The following is a 20,025-nucleotide window of genomic DNA, read 5'->3' on the forward strand; positions in this document are numbered from 1 at the left end:
GACAACACACCGCTGAACCCAACAAAAATATCATAAAGAACAGGCTGCAAGTGGTTTGGGGCTTTTGGGCTTGTTTTACACGTAGAAGTCTATTTAACAAAAATAATAATGAGGAAGTTGGACTTTAAAAAAGTCCATTCAGAACTGTCCGTACAAAATTGCCTTCTCAAAGCTGTAATAGTGCATGCTGGATTTCCCAGCATGTGAGGCCACGCTGGCCCCCCACCCACACAGCTGCAGGGCGAGCAGGGCCCCAGGGGCTGGCATTCTTCAGGTACTGGGAATTACCCGTCTTACCAGTGGCACGTTGGCTCATTTAGCACCCTCAGTAAAACAGTACACCCAGTTCTCCACACACAAACTGAGCAAACCACAGAGTTGCAACATATGCATACAGGAGTAGTAAGATTATTTGGTAGAGTCTATGCATGCTGCATTTCTATCCATTTTAGTCCTATTACTTGAAGTAAGACCAGTAAAAATTAGTACTGCACAGGGACAGGTTGTTAAAAATTGCTGCTGTGAGTGCAAATCTAACTGCAGGACAAGGGGAAATGGTTTTAAGTTGAGGGAGGGGAGATTTAGGTTGCATGTCAGGGGAAATTCTTTACAGAAAGAGTGGTGAGGTGCTGGAACAGGCTGCCCAGAGAGGTTGTGGATGCCCCTCCCTGGAGGCGTTCAAGGCCAGATTGAATGAGGCCCTGGGCAGCCCGATCTAGTATTAAATGGGGAGGTTGGTGGGCCTGCATGTGGCAGGGGGGTTGGAGATTCATGATCCTTGAGGTTCCTTCCAACCCTGGCCATTCTGTGATTCTGTGATACTCACAAATATCTGGAAATTGGCTGTATTTGGTTAAGCGAACTAAGCCATGCACTTTACATGGTGAGCTAACAGAAAAGCTTTGGAGTAACTACTGAGTAGTAGCAGCATCTCCACTGCACACTCATCTCTACAGATAAGAACAAAACACATATACACTGCAACTCCTGCAAGAATGAGACTAAACCTTGATCCAGAAAAAGCAGAGGCAAGAAGCAAACAAAAAACAGGGCTTTCCCAATAACCCAGAGGTGTCACCATGTTTCTATCCATCCAGAGCCAGGAGCTCTGACAGCAGGTGTCAAAGAAGCTCCTGTCCCTGGGCCCTACTCACTGTGGCAGAAGGGTGGAGGGAAAGTGGAGGCCTTCAAGGATGCATGAGAGAGGGTGGAAGTCAGTGCATCACTGCTACCTCTGCAGACATTATGAACACAGACAAACCCACTGAGTCTGACTCTTCCACTGACAGCCCCTCTCACCGATACACCTTTGTGTATTTGTGAGCTCACTAGTAAATCTGTGGCAGTGATGGACAGACTTCCTTCTACTCTTGCTGAAGCTTTAGGAAACTGAGCTTTCCTGCAACACCACAAGCACTGACTTTGGGAGATAAGCAAGGGAACAGGAGAAGACAGAACGTACTGCTCCTCACTGGTACAGAAATGCAAACCTGTTGTGATCCCTGGAAACACAGGCATTTCAGCAGCAATTGAAAACCAAGTGGTGCTCAACAGTCTGCATAACCGTACTGCCACTCTACGGAAATGCGGAGCATGCTGCAGTTAGAGATTTCTTTTCCCACCTGTTCCTTCTCAGCTAGCAGAAGCGTTGCTTGGAGGTGCCACATACAGAAGCCCAAAAGTCACATCTGTGATTCAGACTTGTAAGAAGGGACACTGGGAATTGCAGCCCTGGCACACATTACTTCCAGCAGCACATCACTGTGCACACAGACAGAAGCAGCTCTCCTCTTTGATGCATAAAACTGAAGCCCACAAGGCTATGGATGTTTGCAGCAGGTGTGTCTAAAGCACTGGCACCTTAAAGAATCATAAAGGCTGGAAAAGATCAATAAGACCATCCTGTCCCAACCATCAGCCCAGCCCCCCATGCCCACTAATCACTTCCCTCAGTGCCACACGCACGTTTCTGGAACACCTCCAGGGACCGTGACTCCACCACCTGCCTAGGCAGTGCGAGCCGCTGCCTCACAGCTTCTTAGATTAGAAATATCCGAGTAAATAGGTCTGGAGGAGAAATCCAGACCACGTTTATGATAGCGTTAATAGAACACTGGTTCAGTACGCACAGTACACACAGATCGCATTTCAGAACAAAAAGAAGAAACGAAGAGTTCCCCCCACGTTCTTCTGCGGCAGGAGGTAACTCAGTGCATCCGAACAGACCCGGGGCTGTCTCTCGCCTACCAGCTCTCCCCCTCCCACTCCCGTTTCCCACCAGCTGAGGCCCCGCAGCTGCACCAACAACAGCGCGTCTGTGCCCGGGCCGGCCGCGCTGGGCGCCCCTCGGCAGCTCACTGCCCGCCTTATACTTGAACAGAGGTAGCAAACTGTGAAGGGGCTGAAATGACAGTAATGAATATTCATCGCAGTCCTTCACGGAGGGTGCGATCTCATGCGGCGGACCTGAAGGGAATCACCAATCAGGCCGACACAACGGGGCTCGGTTCTGCGTCCTCGGCGCGCGGCCGCACGCAGCCGCCTCCGAGCAGCGCGGGGGTCGCGGGCACGTGCCGCGGCGCTCGCGGGGACGCGCGGCAGCGCAACGCGCAGGCACTCGGCGGGGCGCGCGCACGTGCGCGCCGGCGGCCACGTGCGCGCGGGCACGATCCCGGCCGGCGGCTCTCGGCCCGTCCCCACTCAGTCCCGCACTCACTTTCGTCCTGCCGTTGATGCGGTAGTTGCCCAGCTTGCCGTTGCAGTGGCGGATGAGATCGTCCATGCTGTTCATGAGCAGGCGGATGGTCTGGCAGCCCGGCTCCTTGCCCTCCACCCAGGTGATCTTGTCGCCGCGGATGTCCTTGGAGGAGTCGCTCTTCTGGCTGACCAGCTGCCCATCGGTGAAGCGGCCGGTGTGATGCAGGGCTCGCACTTCTTGGGCTACCAGCCCGCCCAGCTCCTTGCCCAGGAAGTCGTCCACTACGCAGATGCCGTGCTTGTTCATGCAGGGCACGATGTACTCCAGCGCCAGCCGCTGAGGCACTAGCGACTTGGTCTGCCCGTTGGGACGCAGCGCGGCCCCTCCGGGCCCCGCCTGCACGCCGCTCGGGTACAGGTTCGACTTGTCCCGGTACAGCAGCACCGCCTCCGCGGCGGGAGCCGGAGCCGGGGCCGGGGCCGCCGCCTCTCCGCCTCCGGCCGCCGCCGCGACGACGCGGTCGCCGTCCGGCGGGGCGGCCTCGCCGGAGGGCTCGGGGCCCGACGCCGCTCCCTTCGCCGCCGCCTTGTCCGGGCGGCCCGCAGCCCCGGCGCCGTGCGCGCCGCGTGCGCTGCGGGAGCCGTGGGCGCGGGGCGGCGGGGGCTGAGCGCCGCGAGGCTCCGCAGCGCCCCCTGCCGCGGCCGCCGCGCCTCCCCCGCGGCAGATGAGCTTGTGCTTCTTCCAGTCCTGCCGCTGGTGCTCCTTGCTGCAGTAGAAGGAGCTGCGGCAGCGCCCGCACCGCAGCAGGTTCTCCATCTTCCCGCACAGCTCGCAGTACTGCCGGTCCCGCTCGCTGCTGCTGCCGCCGCCGCCTCCGCTGCCGCCGCCGCTCCCGCTGCCGCCGCCGCCGCCCTGTCCGGCGCCGCCGCCGTTGTCATTCGCCATGGCGCTGGTGGTGCAGCCGCAGCCCCGCTCCGCCGCCGAGCGTTATGTAAGGAGGCGGGCGGGAGCGGCGCTACGCGGGCCCCCGCCCGGCCGCGCTGGGAGCAGCGCTCACTGCATCATGGCCGCCCGGCTCGCCGCGGCCCCCGCCGCCCTGCGCGTCCGCCGGCCCGCGGCCTCCCTCCCTGCTCCTCGGGGCGGCCAGGCGCTGGGCTGCAGCGGGGGCCCTCCCTGCGCCTTTAGCGCCGCTTCATCGCCGCCCCGCCAGCGGCGGCGGAGGGCCGAGGGGCGGGCGGGCGGCTGGCGCGATGCGCGGCCGCTCTCCCGAGTGCGCGGCCCGGCGCGGCCGCCGCCTCTGCCTCTGCCCGCCGCGCCTCAGCGCCGTGTCGGGGCGAGGAGGAGGCGCCACGCTCGCGGCCCGCTCTGCACGTACGCCACTTCCAGCCCGCCAGCGCCGCCGGCGCGTCAGGCGGGCGGGGCCGCGCCGCCGGCGGGCGGGGCCGGGCCGGGCAAGCAGCGCCGGGCCGGGCCGTGCCGGGCTGTGCTGTGCCGTGCCGCGCCGCACCGCCCCGCGCCGTGCAGTAGGCCGGGGAGGTCCGCCGTGCTGCGAAGCTGCTGGCGGGGCGTGGCTGGGAACCTCGGAGCGAGCCCCTGCTCCCGGCGCTCGGAGCGGGTGGCACCGGCGTGCCGAGGGGCAGCGGGTGATGAAAGTTGGGCTGTGGGTCCGGCGGCCGCGGCCGAGCAGAGGATCGGGTTTTGTCAATCCGTAGGCCCCAAAATAACCCGGCGAAGCAGGAGGCAGCGCCGGCACTCTCCTAAATAATGTGCGGCTTCTATTCGACCTAACCCGGCCCTGACATACGCCGGTGTCAGGCAGTTTAAACGCATTAGAAAGAAAGAGCAGGTGATGGGGCCGTGAAACCACGAGGAGCTGCAGTGAGCGGGACAAAGCCCCACAGGAAAAGGAAAAGGGTTTGGCAGAGTAACAGGAGCTGCAGGGACCGCAGAGAGGAGACTCCATGGAGGGAAGCGAGTCCCGGCACTGTCATATCGGCTGTCAGCAGCCACGCGAGGAGCTCTGGGATGACGTGTGTGCTCTGATCCACCCAGCTTGAGCCTTGCTGGCTTGCAGTAGATGTCAAGTGAATGCTGTGTATCCTGTACTTCTGTGCAGTACAGCTCAAAACAGTGTGTTGAGGTGCAGCACTCGGCAAACTCTGCACTAAGCTCTAGCAGCTGTCCTTCCTGGGCTATAAAGTTCATCTGTACTGTGGCACAGCGGGCAAGCAGAGCAGAAACCTTGGTTTGCTGGGCTGGGCAAGGGCACTCAGCTGCTGTTCACCTCTTCTCAGGACAGAAATCCATCCTAAAGCCAAAGAGGGCCAGAGAAAGCCAACGTGCAGACCTGGGAGTAGAAAAGCAAAATGTGTCCATTGGTTAGTAACTGAAAATGAGCTATGTGAATGTTCTGCTCATGCTCTGCCAAAGTCTCTTGTGATTTTGGGGACATCGTTTGGTTTTTTTTTCAGCACTGAAGAACATACACCCATATTGTTGCTCCTCACAGGCTGTTGTGAGGGCAGGGATTGTGATGTACTCTAGTAAGAGGGCTTCATCTGTGCAATTAAAGCAGCTCACTCTTACCAACTCTCTATATAGATCTGGATTTAAAATTAACAGATGCAGCAGGACTTATAGGAATGTCAGGCACTGCTGGTACTATGTGAGGGCTGTAACAGGAGAAACAGGGCGCACCAAGGCCACAAACATCCATCATATGCGTACAGAAAATGGAAAGGAAAACCAGACCGGATTATGAGAAAGGCAGAAGGAGGACTGAGAGGACAAGGTCATGTCATACCCATGAATCCAAGGTGAATGAGATCCGGAAGTGCCTAGGCCAACTGAAAAAAAAAAACAAAAAACAACAAAATAACAACAACAAAATCTGAAAGAACTGGAAAAGCTGGGAACTAGAACCAGATAGGGTACAGGTCAGTAATTGCTTTGTTCATTGCTCTTAAAGGAAGGACAACATAATAGTAGAGGCAGAAGGAAGCGGTTTAAAGACAATGTTTGAGTCCAGAACATACGTGAACAGGTTTTTAATCCAAGTTTAATGGGAATTGCTCTTTAAATCCAGAATATGAGGTATGTCTGAAGTACCAGGCCAGGCGTTCCTCTAGTAAGCTTTGTGTTGAAGTTAATGTGGCTGAGTTCTTTGGACTTGCAGCATTGTTAAGCCAGACCAAATGAGAAAAGAGTCAAGCCTGTTATTTTCAAACACTTTAGAAATGCAAGCAATTATATTCTGCTGGGGAGAAGTTGAGGAGGTAAAAGACCATTTTAATTTATTGTGTACTCCTTCAGCAAACATAATGGAGATGAATGTCACAGACTCCATCATTCTATGATTCTAACTCAACACTCAGACCATGAAACCAGTAAGAAAAGGACCAAGGTACAAATATGGCATCAGGCTAAAACCCAATGATAGTTATTAATTCATGGGCTAATTAGGCTTCAGAACTCCTTTGTTCTTTTCCTCTTTCCCACATGTCAATTAAATGTCTTAATTTTTACATTTGCTAATGTGCTGAACTACGTCAAGTTCTCTTGACACAACATGTTCCCAGCGTGGTCAGAAGAAATAACAGAATCCATTTAAAATATCTGAACCATTTGCCAGTGCTTCACCAGGGGCACAAAACAATGTAATAATGGTTGTATTCCAGTGACAAAACTGAAGTAAAGTGTGGCGATGGTAGGGAAGTTCTGGAAAACAATGAGTATTTTTATCACAATCGTATCTACAACATACTAGAAATGTTTTCCAAGCACATAAAGACTCTATTCATTGCCGGAGAGCTTGTTCTTTAAAAGACAACGTAAGGGCAAAGCATGACAGAAAAGAACATACAGTATACAAAGCAAAATGACCCATAGGATGGCTGCCAAAACTAATAGGGAGGGCATTGCTTCCCCCCTTTTCTGCAGGTAATTCTTCACATGTTCCTGAATTTGATATTTCCAAACAGCTCATGTTTTTTGTGTGTCAGTGAGTGTTGGAAAAGGGCTTGATTGGTGACTAGGTAATGATGAGACACTATTGATCCACAGAGAATGCAGATAAAAAGTCCTCAAAGCTGTACCAGTCCTCACAGGGGGGTGATGTAGGATAAAGTTAATGCAAGGTTGGAGGGTTTTTTTTCTTTAATCACTACTTTGATATAGATCTGATATAGATATGTTTATTGGAAATGCCTAAAAGAATAGGTCAGTCAGTGAATAGCTTTTCTGTTTTCATTGAGTAGTAATAATAGCAACGTCAGTATATCCTTATAGGTGCTCTATATATCTGGGGTTCTGCAGTGTTCAGGTTGTATAAGCAATCAGGAAGAATCTTTGAAGCCGAGGGAAAGAAGGGAGTGCAGAATAGTAACATGAGGGGCATGGAATTCACAGAACAAAATCATATTGGAAATAAATTAATTCCATCTTCAGACAGTTTGCTGTCAACAAGATAGAAGTCCCTTAGGACTCAAGGCTGAGATTTTTACTGGTGCCAGAAACCACCTGAAGCTTCACAGAAAGTCCTGCAGCTGGGGACTGTGTGAGGCATTGGCCAAATGAGGATGTGGCTGTGATAGTGTCACTACTCAGGTTTAGGACACGTGGGCTTGTAGTACTTGCTCTTCCCTTCCAGACCACCCCATGTCAGCCTGCCTTGTTCCACCTAAGCCATTATTCCTTGATCTCAACAGTGGCATTTTTCAGGCTTACTTTTCATACCAGCAAGTGAACTCTAACAGGTTTGCAGCTTTTCCAAATAAAACTAGAGAACTGCTTGTCTCTGTTGGATTCTCTGTTAAGCTTACTTCCTTTCTAATCAGGACAAACTGTACAAAGTACACTCACAGGGCTATGCAAGTGTTCTTCTGTTGAATGCACACTTTTCCTGAGGTACTCAAAGGGTTAGCACAGTTTATTCATCTTTCAAACACTGCCCCCATTTCTGCAAAGCTAGGGAGGGTTCATCTAGGAGAGGTGGTGCCAAGCACTGAGGATTACTGACAGGCTCTGCTAGCGCTGACCCCAGTGGAAAAGCACACCTAGTTTTGTGCTGTGATGTCTGGGCATTTTGAGGCAATCTGCAGCTTGCACAAGCCCTGCTACACCCAGAGATTTGTACTTTGCTGTTGTGGTTACTGACCCCAACAAGCACAAGGTGCCCCTGTACTGTGCTGTGCATACATTGCTCAGCACAGTTGTCAGGTGGCACAGCCCTTGGGATAGCAGAGAACCAAGCTGAGGGCCCTGGAGATAAACACAGCACTCTGGAGCCACACTGCATCCAGCTTATTGCTTGTTGACACCACTGCAGAGCTTCCCTAAACACGTATTGCTGAAATTAAAGTAACAGAATACTTTGGTTGTTTATCACTGAATATCATAATGTTGTATTGTTTAAAGGGAAAAACCTTTCATTATAATCTGAGATTATAAGGGTTGGGCTAAATTACAAGGAGAAGTATTCTCAATTACATTGTGTAAGCCTGGATAGCTCAGTGTTTAATACTGCGGGATTCCTCCAGGCTCTTCAGTTGAAATTGTTTGCTCTGTCCTTGAATCTGTTTGACACGATATACCTTTACTCCCCTGGGAACAAAGCCTGTTTTTATTACACCAACAATACAGGTTTACAGGTTACAGGGGTTGATCAAGAGAGATTTATGCAGATTACCATGTTTGACTGCTTTAATTATTTTATTCATATTTAAAGAAAGTGAGTTACTCCAGTGAGTTACAATATAAGACAATGCTCTATCTCTATAAGGTGATGGAAATGCAGCAGAGCTTATAAAAAGCTCAAGACTGACACATTTGTCCTCATCTTAAATTTTGTACCGTGAAAGTTCAAAAGCTTTTTCCACATTCTTTGTGAAGTTTTTCTCAGGAGGGGGTATTTCTGGCTCTGGTTAGAAAAGAGCTCCCTGACTTGCTAAAGATTGACAATTATGTACATTTTTTGTCTCAAACTTAAGCAAGCCTGTAGGCCCTGGGGGTGCTTTAAGTCCAGTTATGGACAAAAGATTTATTTTAAAGAACATTTTTAAAACACTATTTGAAGTCCACGCTCCAATAGAGTGATAAGGAGTTCTGAAAAAAAGAAAAAAGAATTCCTCCTTTATCTTTATATAGGTTATATTTATCTTAACTGTTCCAGAAGTTTTTCATGATTTTGATACAGACAGGTCTTCTGGCTTTTCAGCAAGGAACTCAGATGCAAGGAAAGTCTCTTTGGTGTTTCAGAGGGTCACAAACATTACGTGACCTTTTTACTTTGCATCTGATATGTGCTTCCTGCCCCTGTGTCATCATGGCTCAGCATCGTGACATGCTGAAAGATCATCAAGGTGGAAACAATGCAGAGCAGCGTTAGGATGATGTGGCCTGCCATGATAATTTGGTGTGTTCCTGATGTATTGCACATCATATTTTCTCTTTCCTCTTCTTCCAGCAGCCAGGCACGTAGTTCTCTCTTCTGCCAGTGGCTTACCTTGTACTTGGAAAAGAGAACAGTGACAGCTGGAGTGCTGGCAAGGACAGTTTGCTTCCTGGGCCTTGGTTTGGGAAGCTTGAGAGAGCCTCAGCCCATGGGTTACAGTATATCCTGCTATTTAACATGTTGCAGTCTCAGTATTTTTCTCCTGATGGCCCAGAAGCTATTATCCAGTGTGCAAGGGAGGAACTCAAGAACTGTTCCTGAAGCCAAGAAGATGTGCTTTCATTAAAGGAGTGGACATCATAGTTTTTTGAATGAAGATGCAGTTTCTTTTCCCTTTCTGCAGCTGGCTAGCACAATTTTTGATACTTCCAAAATCTGTTTCTTGTGAAGACTCTTGTTCTAGTGAGAGAGATTCTAAGAAAATAAAAAGCCTAGGACATTTGCTGCTGCAAAAAGAGAAACCTGTCTTGGTAATTTAAGAGAGGAATGAAAGGACAACAGTGAGGGAGTTTTTGAACTGACAACACTGCCCAGGTATTATTCCTCAAAAGATTTTGTATATATATATATGTTTTTTTCTTTTTGGATAAAACAATTTCTCAAGAATGAGCAGAAGCTTCATTTCCATTTGTTTTCTATGTGAACAATGGTGTCCTTCCCTTCTCTTGATCAATGGGAATATAATATAGTTGTGTTTCATTAAACACTATATACTATATATTACTATATAAACTACTTAGCTTGCTTGCACATCAGTCCTGAAGAGCTTACTTTTTTCAGGGCTGCCTGAATGCATGTTCATATGCATAAGCTTTGTGAGCCCCAGAGAGTCAGCACAGTCTAGGTGAGTTCCACGCAGCTCACACTCTGTTTGTGCTTCTCCCAGGACAGTACCAGTGTGTTCCTATTGCGTGTCAGAATACAGCATCTTACTGTTCTCCTACATTGCCCAACCTCACTGTCCCACACCATTCCAAGGGCTTTTTGATGCCTTTTCCTGCATTTCCAACCTTCCCAAAGAGGCAGAATTATTCCATGCCATTCTATTTGCTGACTGTGCTCTTGTGTCCCTCTCCAACATTTTCTCTGGTTTTGCTACATTTAAGTCAGGGTGTTGAGCTGCTGGCCACCAAAAGAGGTGGTTGTGTGTCGTCCAGTAGCATGCTCCTTCACCCTTCCTTACCTTAGCACCACACTTGTCTAGCCCTTGGTGAGTCAGTTCAAGAGAATGGTTTTCTGATGGATTAACAAGTTGGATCGGCTTACCATGTGGTTTGATGTGGTGCAAGAGAGGGTGTGGACCCGCAGGGCCAGGAGTCAGGGAGGGAAAGCTGGACCACCCAAGTCAGAGCAGTAAGCTGACTCAGTCACATTAGGTAGCTTCACCCTTTTTTACTTCATGTTATAGAACTTGACCCTTTCTACTCTATCAGACAGAAGCCTTTCCGTGTGACCTGTTAAAACTGTATGGAGAGAATCAGCAGATCCAAGGTGCTGGATATTGTTGTATACCTGGACAGCTGATTCTTCTATCTAGAGATTTGGGGAGTGGTGTTTTCTTCTGTTAGCTCCATGAACAGCATGCCAAGAACTCAAATGTTGGAGGTTATTTTTCAGATTTTACTAGATGAATGAGTCTGTCTGTTGATTAGAATAGTTCTTAATACTCCAGAACTGAATGGATGGGGAAATGAAAACTGTGATGTGTATCAACACCCAATATGATGGTGCTTCTGCACCCCCTTGTCTTCAGTGCTGACGAGCACAACCCTCTGTGTGAATACTGAGTCTAATATCAAAGTAGGAAGCTTTAGCATGTTTTAAAGTACTTCCCAAGCAATTTAACTTTTACCAAGAACAGATATTTGCTAAAACAGGAGCATAATGGATGTATAGTAATTTAAATACATATAATACTATGAAAAATTGTTGTTTCCCTCCCACAGGATCTGAGCCAATACTGCTTATTTCATCTATTTAAATGGACATTCAGTTGGACATTCAGTACTGTTAATGACTGGTAAAACATAATGCTGGAATTCTATTAATATTTATAAAATTGTGCCTTAATATTAGGTCCCAGAAAATTAAACTTAACAGGAGTTCTTGCAAACAGACAGCTGAACATTAATTATTAACATCTTTGTTTTGCTCTTGGAGTAATAGAGTACATGTTACTGAACTGTAATTAGGGCTGGGCTGGATCTGAGTCTTCTTATCATGCTGCATCAGTTTGTCCCTGTTGGAAGCATTACCCCTGAACCTGTTCCTGGCTTTGCCAGCCAGCCATTTAGTCACCTAGAGATAAGGTGGCATTTATTGGTAGTAGAAGAATGGCCTTTCATTTTTGTGCAGAAGCAAAAAACAGGTCAACAAGCAAATTACACATTCTTCATCCACCCACAGCTCAATGGAATCAGAGAATCATCAAATAGTTCATGTTGGAAAAGACCTTAAAGATATAGATATAGAATATCTATATCTATATATATATAGAATATATCAGGATATATATGGGACACAGAAGGAGATTTCACTGGAGGGAATAGGCAGAGAGAATAGATAGACTGTCCTCACCTATTTACTGAATTGTAAGTGTTGTTGAAATTCGGATGGGAGGCAAAGCTCCTCCCTTGTGCAAACAGTAAAAGCCATGTGCTGCAGGCAGAAGTAGCTAAGAGCCTTTATTTTTATGTCATTTTATTTTTTAAACAAACAGCAACTTATCAGTGTGAGAGGCCAGATGTGGCTAGCTCATTTACACACAAAGGCTTGTGTGTTTGCAGATATACCTACTCACTGTGTCCAGCCTGGTTGGTAGCTTATTTTAGACCATTTATCCCCTATTTTAAAGAATATTCTGCATTTCAGTAAAAGAAATGATGAGTCAGAAAAAGCTATAGCATGAAGCTAAAAATTCTCACTCTGTATTACCTTAAGATATTGCTGGATCACAGACCTAGAATAAAAAATATTTGAGATTGTGGGGTCATGCTAGAGAGTCTAATTCTCATTTCTAATCCAGGTGCAGAAGAGGCACATAAAGAAGACTTTGAAGGTTCATCAATGTGGTGTATAGCACCAAATGTCTGCCCCGTGCACTTGTGTACTGTAGGGGTCTTATGAATGCTATTTCAGGTTGGATATTAAGAAAAAATTATCCTCATCAAGAGTGGTGAGGCAGTGGCACAGGCTGCCCAGGGAGGTGATGAGGTGGTGCCATGCTGCTTGGAAGGGTGCTTTGAGTGTAGCCTTCATCACTGCATTCGTGTAGAAAACGTTCTATTGCTCGGATGGGCTGTCCTGTGTGAGATAATATGCTGACCCAGTAACCGCAAATGCAGCTCTAGAGAACATTCCTGGGGCAGAACACTTGAAACTTTGTTTCTAAAAGATATGTAAATATAGGAAGCAACCAGCTGACTGCTGCAGAGGCTGGGAAAAAAATGTCCCGCTACCACCCATGCCATTAACATAGGTTTCTTTATGGGGACAGCAGATTAAGAAGTCTTGTCTTACCAAATGTAGCCACGCTGTGTTTTCCAAGATTTATCTACAATTTAGACATGGACAAAAATTTATTCTGGACAAACACTGTGTGGTATTTTCAAAAGAAATAACTTTACAAATGTGATTGAAAAAAAAAATTGAGTATGGCTTCTGATACCTCAGCATCATGGAAATATCAAAATCTCTGTTGTTATACATTTGTTTGATTACCTGGGGGAAAGTCTAAAAATACAGGAAAGAAGCTTACTTTTCTCAAAATGCTGTGCTTTAGAACCAACAGTGCTAGTTTGGGAGACAGAATTCTGACTGTGGAAGAAGGAAAAATTAAAACCAATCATTTTCCTGCTCACAGACTGCATATTGAACAAACTGAATTGCGAAGTTATTATTTGAGCTCAAAAACCATTGGTACATAATCATTAAGCCTTTTTTTCTTCCTGTCTGCATGGTTTTAGCATTAAACAAGATCTTCATTTTGTTAGAAAAACATGGATATGATACACATAGGAGCACTGAGACATTGCCCTGCAAAATAGTCATCTCTCTGCCCCGCTCCAAGTGTCATCCAGATACAAGTTATTTAGAGGTGTTGGAGATGTGCTTTGTGCTTCTTTCAGTGTACTAAGTTTTTATGATAGTGTTTTGAAATCAAAATAACCTGATCTTACATGTGCTGAAGTCTATGATAGTATGTGCTGATTACATGGCAAATTATAAGGAAAACAACAACTAAGAACAAATAACTTAGTCCAACATATGGCTTCTTAATATGCTGTGACAAAACAGGAAAAAATGGAAAGGGATTTCATGCAGTAGTGTGTATTAGCTCCCAAACCCTTCCCTTTGCTTTTTGATTGAGGGAGCAAAATGACCCTACTCTACTCCATACAGAGAGCAGGCTGATTTTTTTTCTAGAAACACGAAGCCCTAATGAAGGTCTACATCTTAACTAAAGCCTCACCCATGTTTGTCAAGAGCTTCTTGTGAGAGGAGGTGTTCTTGGACATAGACTTTGAGTCCTGACTTTTGCTATTTCTCAAGATGTGTGGTTCCTTGTCTATTGCAATCTGAAATGCCAGAGTGGGAAGAGTTTTCTTTATGTAAACAAGACTGTTTACATGCATGGGGAAGCAGTCACCCTGAAGTTAGTGTAATCCCTCTGAGCAGCTTCACAGAAACCTTAAGGCTGTACTTTTTAAAGTGGTGCACATATAATGGAGGCACGTATGGTGGTTTTCAGAATGTTTGTTACTGTTTTACTAAGTGCTGAAGTACACTGTTCAGAAGTTTAGCTGGCTGCACACTGTGTTGGTGTGAGAGTACCTGAGAAGGAAGGGAGAGGCTAGAACCTGCTTCTAAGTGCTTTATTGACTATTAAACTCTTTCAGTCAGATAAAAGCAACAGCAAATAACCCGATACATGCATTACGACAGTACATTGTCTCAGCATCTCCCTCCCTGCATCGTGTTTCCTATCTAGGTCACTGTGCAGTGTGAGGCTGTTGGTTTACCAGATAAAGTTTCTGCATGGTGACCCAGACCATAGCAATGACAGGAACATTTTCAGGCTCTTTATGCAAACCACCAATATTCTGAGCCTGTTCCTGGCACATCTTACCTTCTTATCTTACCTTCTTTCTGGCTGTTTCAGGGCTTGGTGCAGCTTGCCCAGCCCTACAGACAGAGTTGGCTATACTGGCTTTTGAACAGCTTTGGAGATAAAGCCATCTTGCCATCAGCCTGTCACACAAATTCCATTACTATCCTGCACTGCTGTGTAATTAAATCTCCTTCTGCTAGGCATACTCTGGTTTAACAAGTTTTGTGAGTCATGGCAGGAAACTGAGAGTCCCCAAAACCAAGAATGGGCACAAACACCCCCTTGATAATCATCTTATTTAGAGAGAATAAGATTGCCATCTGTCCAAGGCAGTGAACACCAGATCTCCTTGGATCCCTTATCAGAGTGTCTCAAACTGCTGTACACCAACGTATGCAAAGAAAGTGATCTTGCAGGTCTGAATTAAATGAAGCTTTGTAGTACAGATGCTTGCCAGGAAGTGGTTTGGTGTGCAGCACATTGGTTTGAGAGTGCTTGAGAAGGAAGGAAGAGGTGAGGACTTGAAGATGCAGGTGTTTATTCTCACTAACTGAAACCTGAACCTGTCTACACCACAGGACACTACTACGTGTGCAAGGAGAGTATTTCTCCTCTCTGTTGCACAGGCCTGGCAGCCAAGGTTCCAGCATTTAAAGCAGCACCAAACCCACTTATTACTAGCTGCAGGAAATATGGTGCATGAAAGCAGCTGGAGCAAGAAGGCTGCTTAGTGGCACCATTCTGGCCCTGGCTGAGGCAGTGGAGAGACTGCTGTGCATGCCCAGGTCCCCCCACACTGCTGTGCTTTCACACCTAATTGCAGCAGGGAGGGACTGTGCCCCAGCAGCATGTGCCAGGCAATAAAGCATTGCCTCCAGCATGGAGATATGTGCCAGCTTTAGAGGAAAAGGCCAGTTCAAGAGGCCTTTCTCTTACTGAAGGCCTCATTTGGTGGTTGTCCTAATCCATCAGCATGAGAGAACAGCATGAACTGCTTTGTAAACACTTGCCAACCTGAGACACGCGTGTGACCTGCAAAAAAGCAGTGGGATTCACACATAGCCTTCTCCTCTAGAAGAAGGAGATTTCCTGCTTCTTCCTTTTTCAGCCCTCCAGGCGGTTCTAGAAGTTGCCATGAAAGCAGATGCTTGAGGTACTGGCAGAAAAGAGCAGCCTGTGTGAGCAGGAATCATGCTCGGTAGGTGAAAAGGTCTAGCATACAGCACCTTTGGTTTGCACATCCCAGGAAAAATGAAACAGTAAATAAAACTGCGCTTTCTTTGGCTTGGGTGGCTGGAGGTTGTGACGACACATGATGTAGTGTAATTCACATTTCATTTCTCCTGCGAGCTGTGAAGTTCATGCTGATTTTCTGTATCTCATGACTTTCTCAGTCTTTACAGGCTTGAGCTCTGATCTCTTTTTAATCCCTGGTATCCATGCTATTTTTAGTCTTGCAGACTATTTTTGGTTAATATATACAAGACGTTGTCTATTTTTAGCTAGCCAAAGCAGCATCCTTTCTCTGGCTGTGAGATCCACACATGCATGTGAATAAATGTGAGGGGCTTTCTTTGCTTGCCTTTTAATCAACCTTTTCCACTAACACCCTGATCTTGGTAGGAGAAGTGCTCATTCCACATATGTTATGGATGAGTGTGCTGTTCTGTATGAGCAGGTTGTCTTTCTGCAAAACCAGAGGGGGTCTAATGGGACCACACCCCTAAGAACTCAGTGTGAATGAACTGCTGACGGGGTTGCTTGTCCCCAGGACCACCTTTCTGTGTCCCATGTCCCCATGGCTGTCCCACAGAGAACACACACTGTTCCCATGGTGGAGCAGGGAGCCCTACGGCAAGGCAGCATAGGGTCCCTGAAGAGCTGTCATTAAAGTCCTCCAGCCTGCAGCCTAATTGCTGTGAGCTCCAAGTGGCCCCAGGAAGTTGGTCGTCCCAGGAAGGCTCAAGGCCAAATGACCTGGTTTTCTCTAGTATAATCCATGGCTGGCCACTGGGAAACTATCTGCACCTGCAGAGAGCTCAGAGCCTTCTTCCCTAGCAGAGTACCTGCCTGGAGCATGCAGAGATTCCTTCTCACTTACCAGTAATCCTCTCTCTGCTGTGATGCTGTGCATTCCAGTTATTGTAAGCAACAGTACAGCACTTTTCTGTACTTTTTCTAAGGTGCATGCTGTACATATGAAAATACCATAATGCTGCTCTCAACAAGCACAGATTGAGTTTCCCCTGATTTTAAACCATCAGACACAGCTACTTGCCTTTGCTTTCCAAAACCTTCCAATCCCACCTTTGAGGAGACATTGACACCAACCCCTGCCTGTACCTCTTCAACTTCATTCCTGCAACTTCATGTTCTATTTCACACTGACTTTGCAGGAGATGCTTCCCTTTCCCTTTCCAAAACCTCTTTCAAGCAGTCCACAGCAACACTGATTATAGCCTTGCCCTTGGGCTGGCCTGGCAGTGACAACAGTGACAGTGCCATAGTGATACAAACCACAGCAGTAGTGTATTGCTAAATGGCTGTGATACCAAGCAGTATCACATACAGAATATTGCTCAATTTCTCTGCTCTAATTTCAGGGCTCTGCAAATATGATTTTTTATTATTTATTATTTTTTATAATTTCTTTGTGACTTCTGTTTTCTTGACATCACACCGTATTTGCATTGCAGATTAAGCCAGGGCATCAATCTATTCTTTTTTTTTTTTTTTTTTTAAAGATGATAGTTTATTTATCCCCCAGACCATGTTTTAATATTAGTGTACAAAATACAGCAATTATTTAGATATTTTAGCTTGTCTACGATAGAAAATGTTGTAACTATGCAGAATTGGTCATCTCAACCTCCCATGCAGACAGTAAGAAAATGTATTATAATAGAATAGTAGTTCCCAAATAATAACTGAAAGAAATTTAATAGCTTAAGTCACTTCTCGATCATCAAAAGTAGAGCTTTTGCCAGTATAAACTAGTTTGGTTACAAAACATCACAGTTCTGACAGTAATTATTATACCAGGAAAACTTGTAGATCCGGACTGCCTACAAAAACATGACTGCAGCAGCTGCTGATATCCTGAGGACTCATTATGCCAAAGTCAGTCCAGTTGTAACTCCAGATTTCATTGAGAGTTATTCTAAGAATGACTTTGACCCACTGGACTGGATTCTTTTTCAAAACAGGAGAGTAAAATGCACTTCTAGTAAAATGACATGTTCTGGGAAATATGTAAAAGGCATTTACTTGTTTTTTATCTATTTATTTATTTCATTTGAGGAAGGGACTATGGGGTGAAAATGAGTCGCTTGTGAACTGTAGGAATTCTGCCACACTATGAATACTCAGTCTCCCACAAGTGTGCTGCTCTGAGTGTTGTGCAGCTCCAAGTGGCCTCTTTTTTCCCTCCCAGATAGTGCAGCCAGGTCTCCTGGCAAATAAAATGACTAAACAGAACTTTTTTTAGCTTGATAAATATATCTGCTGTGAAGGTATCGCGCAACATGTGCGGATCCAAGTGGGGCTGAGGTGCGGACCGGGCACTGAGCAGCTCAGGACTTAGACAGTCACATGCTCGGCAGGAGGAACTTGCTCCCAGAGAGCACGTAAGCAATGGAAACTTACAGCACGTAGGGCACAGCAGCTCTAATCCCTCTCAGCTACACAGGCTCCCAGCCCTCTGCTTTGGTTTCTACAAGCACTCAGGTGGCTCTGTGTGGGGTGTGCAAGGTTACCTGCTGAGGCAGGCCAATGTCAGCCCCATGCGTTCCCCCCTTTGTGGATCTTATCTGGGCTTTGTTGGATCCGCTCTGCTGCCCTGTGGATTTGCTAAGTTTGGCAGAAGAATAAAAGCACTGCCAACTTGTTCTCAGGGAAAATGGAGCTGCTTCTGGATACTGAGATGCCAAGGTACAAGGCTAACATGAATCAAGCTTGACTCTCACCATCAGCAAAGGAAGCAGCTGGGAAGCAGTGATGGCTTTCCTACATACTGTAGCCAGGCTAGGTAGCAGTGCTGCAAGAGAGGCTGGGATAGGAGGGGACTGTCCCTGCTCCCACCTCTGCTACCTCCATCTCCTCCAGTGGCAGTAAGACAGTGTGTCCAATGCTCCTGTTTGGCCATTTCCATCTTCCTGTGAGGGGCATAAGCAGTTCCCAGCCCTCACCTCTTATCAAAGGAGTAACAAAAGCCAGCCAGAGTAGGAAGTGAGGCTGAGACCCTGCTGCTGCAGGACTTGACCATTGCACACAGGTTCAACTCCTTTGTCTGTTTTCCTAAAGCACTGCAAGGTTTATGTATTTCATATCTATCCTATGCACACATTAGTAATTTGTTAAAAGGCTGCTGGATATTCCCCTTCTTTATCTGTTGCACTGAACTGCTGTTTATCCAATTTCAGCATTTGGAAAAATCTTGTCACCGAAATTACCTTAGCAGAAGGTGAAAGTGAGAATGGAGAAAACAAGGACAACTCCATTTATTCCATAGATAGATTACTTGTTCTTTTCCTATGGAACAACTGTGGATGTTTTTCTTAGGAAAAAAAAATTAAAAGAGAGAGAAAAAAAAAATTAAAAGAAAACCCCAAGCCCCTCTGGCTAATAACCAGCTTCAGCTGCACCAGCTCTGCCCAGCTGTGTGCATGTCACTGAGCGCTGCCCCACAGAGAGGGCACATTTCAGCTACTTTGCTCTTTGGGATTAACTGTCCCTTCCATCAGGTTGGCCCGGACAAACAGTGCTGTTGATCATGTAGTGCAAATCTTCCTGAGAAAGACTCTTAGGCTATTGATTACAAAAGACAGCCATTACACAACATGATTCAACCCCTACGTGTTGCAGGCAGTTGCTGTAACAGATAGGAAATGCTTATTGATCACAGCCAGATATGAAAATACACATCCTTTACACTAAGTGATGTTTAATATCTAGTGTAGAAAGATCAAAGTCACCTTTATGCCACGTGGGGGAAAGATCTCTGCCAGAATGTGAGAGGACGTATATTATCTAACATCCTACCTTGTACACAATGGCTAAGAACAGACAGGAGGAGAATGTGCAATGCTTCTGCTTGTGAAATGCAGTGCCTGAGAAGCAGAAGGGCATGGATTTACTCCCACCTCATGCTCAGTGCCTAAATGAAGGATCAGTGTCAGAAGCAGAGTCTCTCTTTGAGCGAGCTGTTCAGCTGTTCTTCCTTTAGGAGAAAGAAGTTGCTCTCTGCAGGCACCTCCCTTCCAGCAGAAGACCAGCCACCAGGGATGAGGCCAGCTGCAGTGAGGAGGCACAGAGAAGATGCTGCTGGTTGGGGCCATTGATAAGGGGAGGATGAGGGACACCCTGAAATGATGAGCTCAGGATTCCTCTGTCGAGTGGGTAAGACTGCAGCCAGCAGAAGTCAGCACGCACAGCAGACCCTGTTATCTCCAGCCCAGAGGTGCGTGTGGGAGAAAGGTTGTGCTGGGACAGCCACTGTGAGATAAGAACCTACTATGATCCCAACCCTGAAGCTATGCTGATTAACACTAGGATGAAAATAGCCTTTGGAGGTTTCACGCTCATGAAAGGTCAGTCAGACTAGGACATCAGGACCAGTGTTTAAAGGAGTGGGAGAAATAGTACCTTTTGTCCCTGAGTGCTTAACTTCTGCTCTAAAAATATACTTCTGAACTATTTATTGGCACGATTGTGTATCCCCTCTGCCCAGAAACAGGTTTACCACTGAATGCTGTCCCCATTCATATG

The 20,025-nt window shown here is 46.8% G+C and overlaps 1 protein-coding gene across 1 annotated transcript in view; it reads right to left on the minus strand.

Moving 5' to 3' along the window:
- Positions 1–4,051, minus strand: part of EGLN1 (egl-9 family hypoxia inducible factor 1) — a 29,199-nt gene extending 25,148 nt beyond the window's left edge. Inside the window, exon 1 of the mRNA XM_048935839.1 lies at positions 2,717–4,051. Within this exon, the coding sequence (XP_048791796.1) occupies positions 2,717–3,643 (927 nt within the window). The 5' untranslated portion in view covers positions 3,644–4,051. The remainder of the gene's footprint in view (positions 1–2,716) is intronic.
- Positions 4,052–20,025: the final 15,974 nt, after the last annotated feature.

The sequence above is a fragment of the Lagopus muta genome, chromosome 2, assembly GCF_023343835.1.
Source record: "Lagopus muta isolate bLagMut1 chromosome 2, bLagMut1 primary, whole genome shotgun sequence".
NCBI classification, from domain to species: Eukaryota; Metazoa; Chordata; class Aves; order Galliformes; family Phasianidae; genus Lagopus; species Lagopus muta.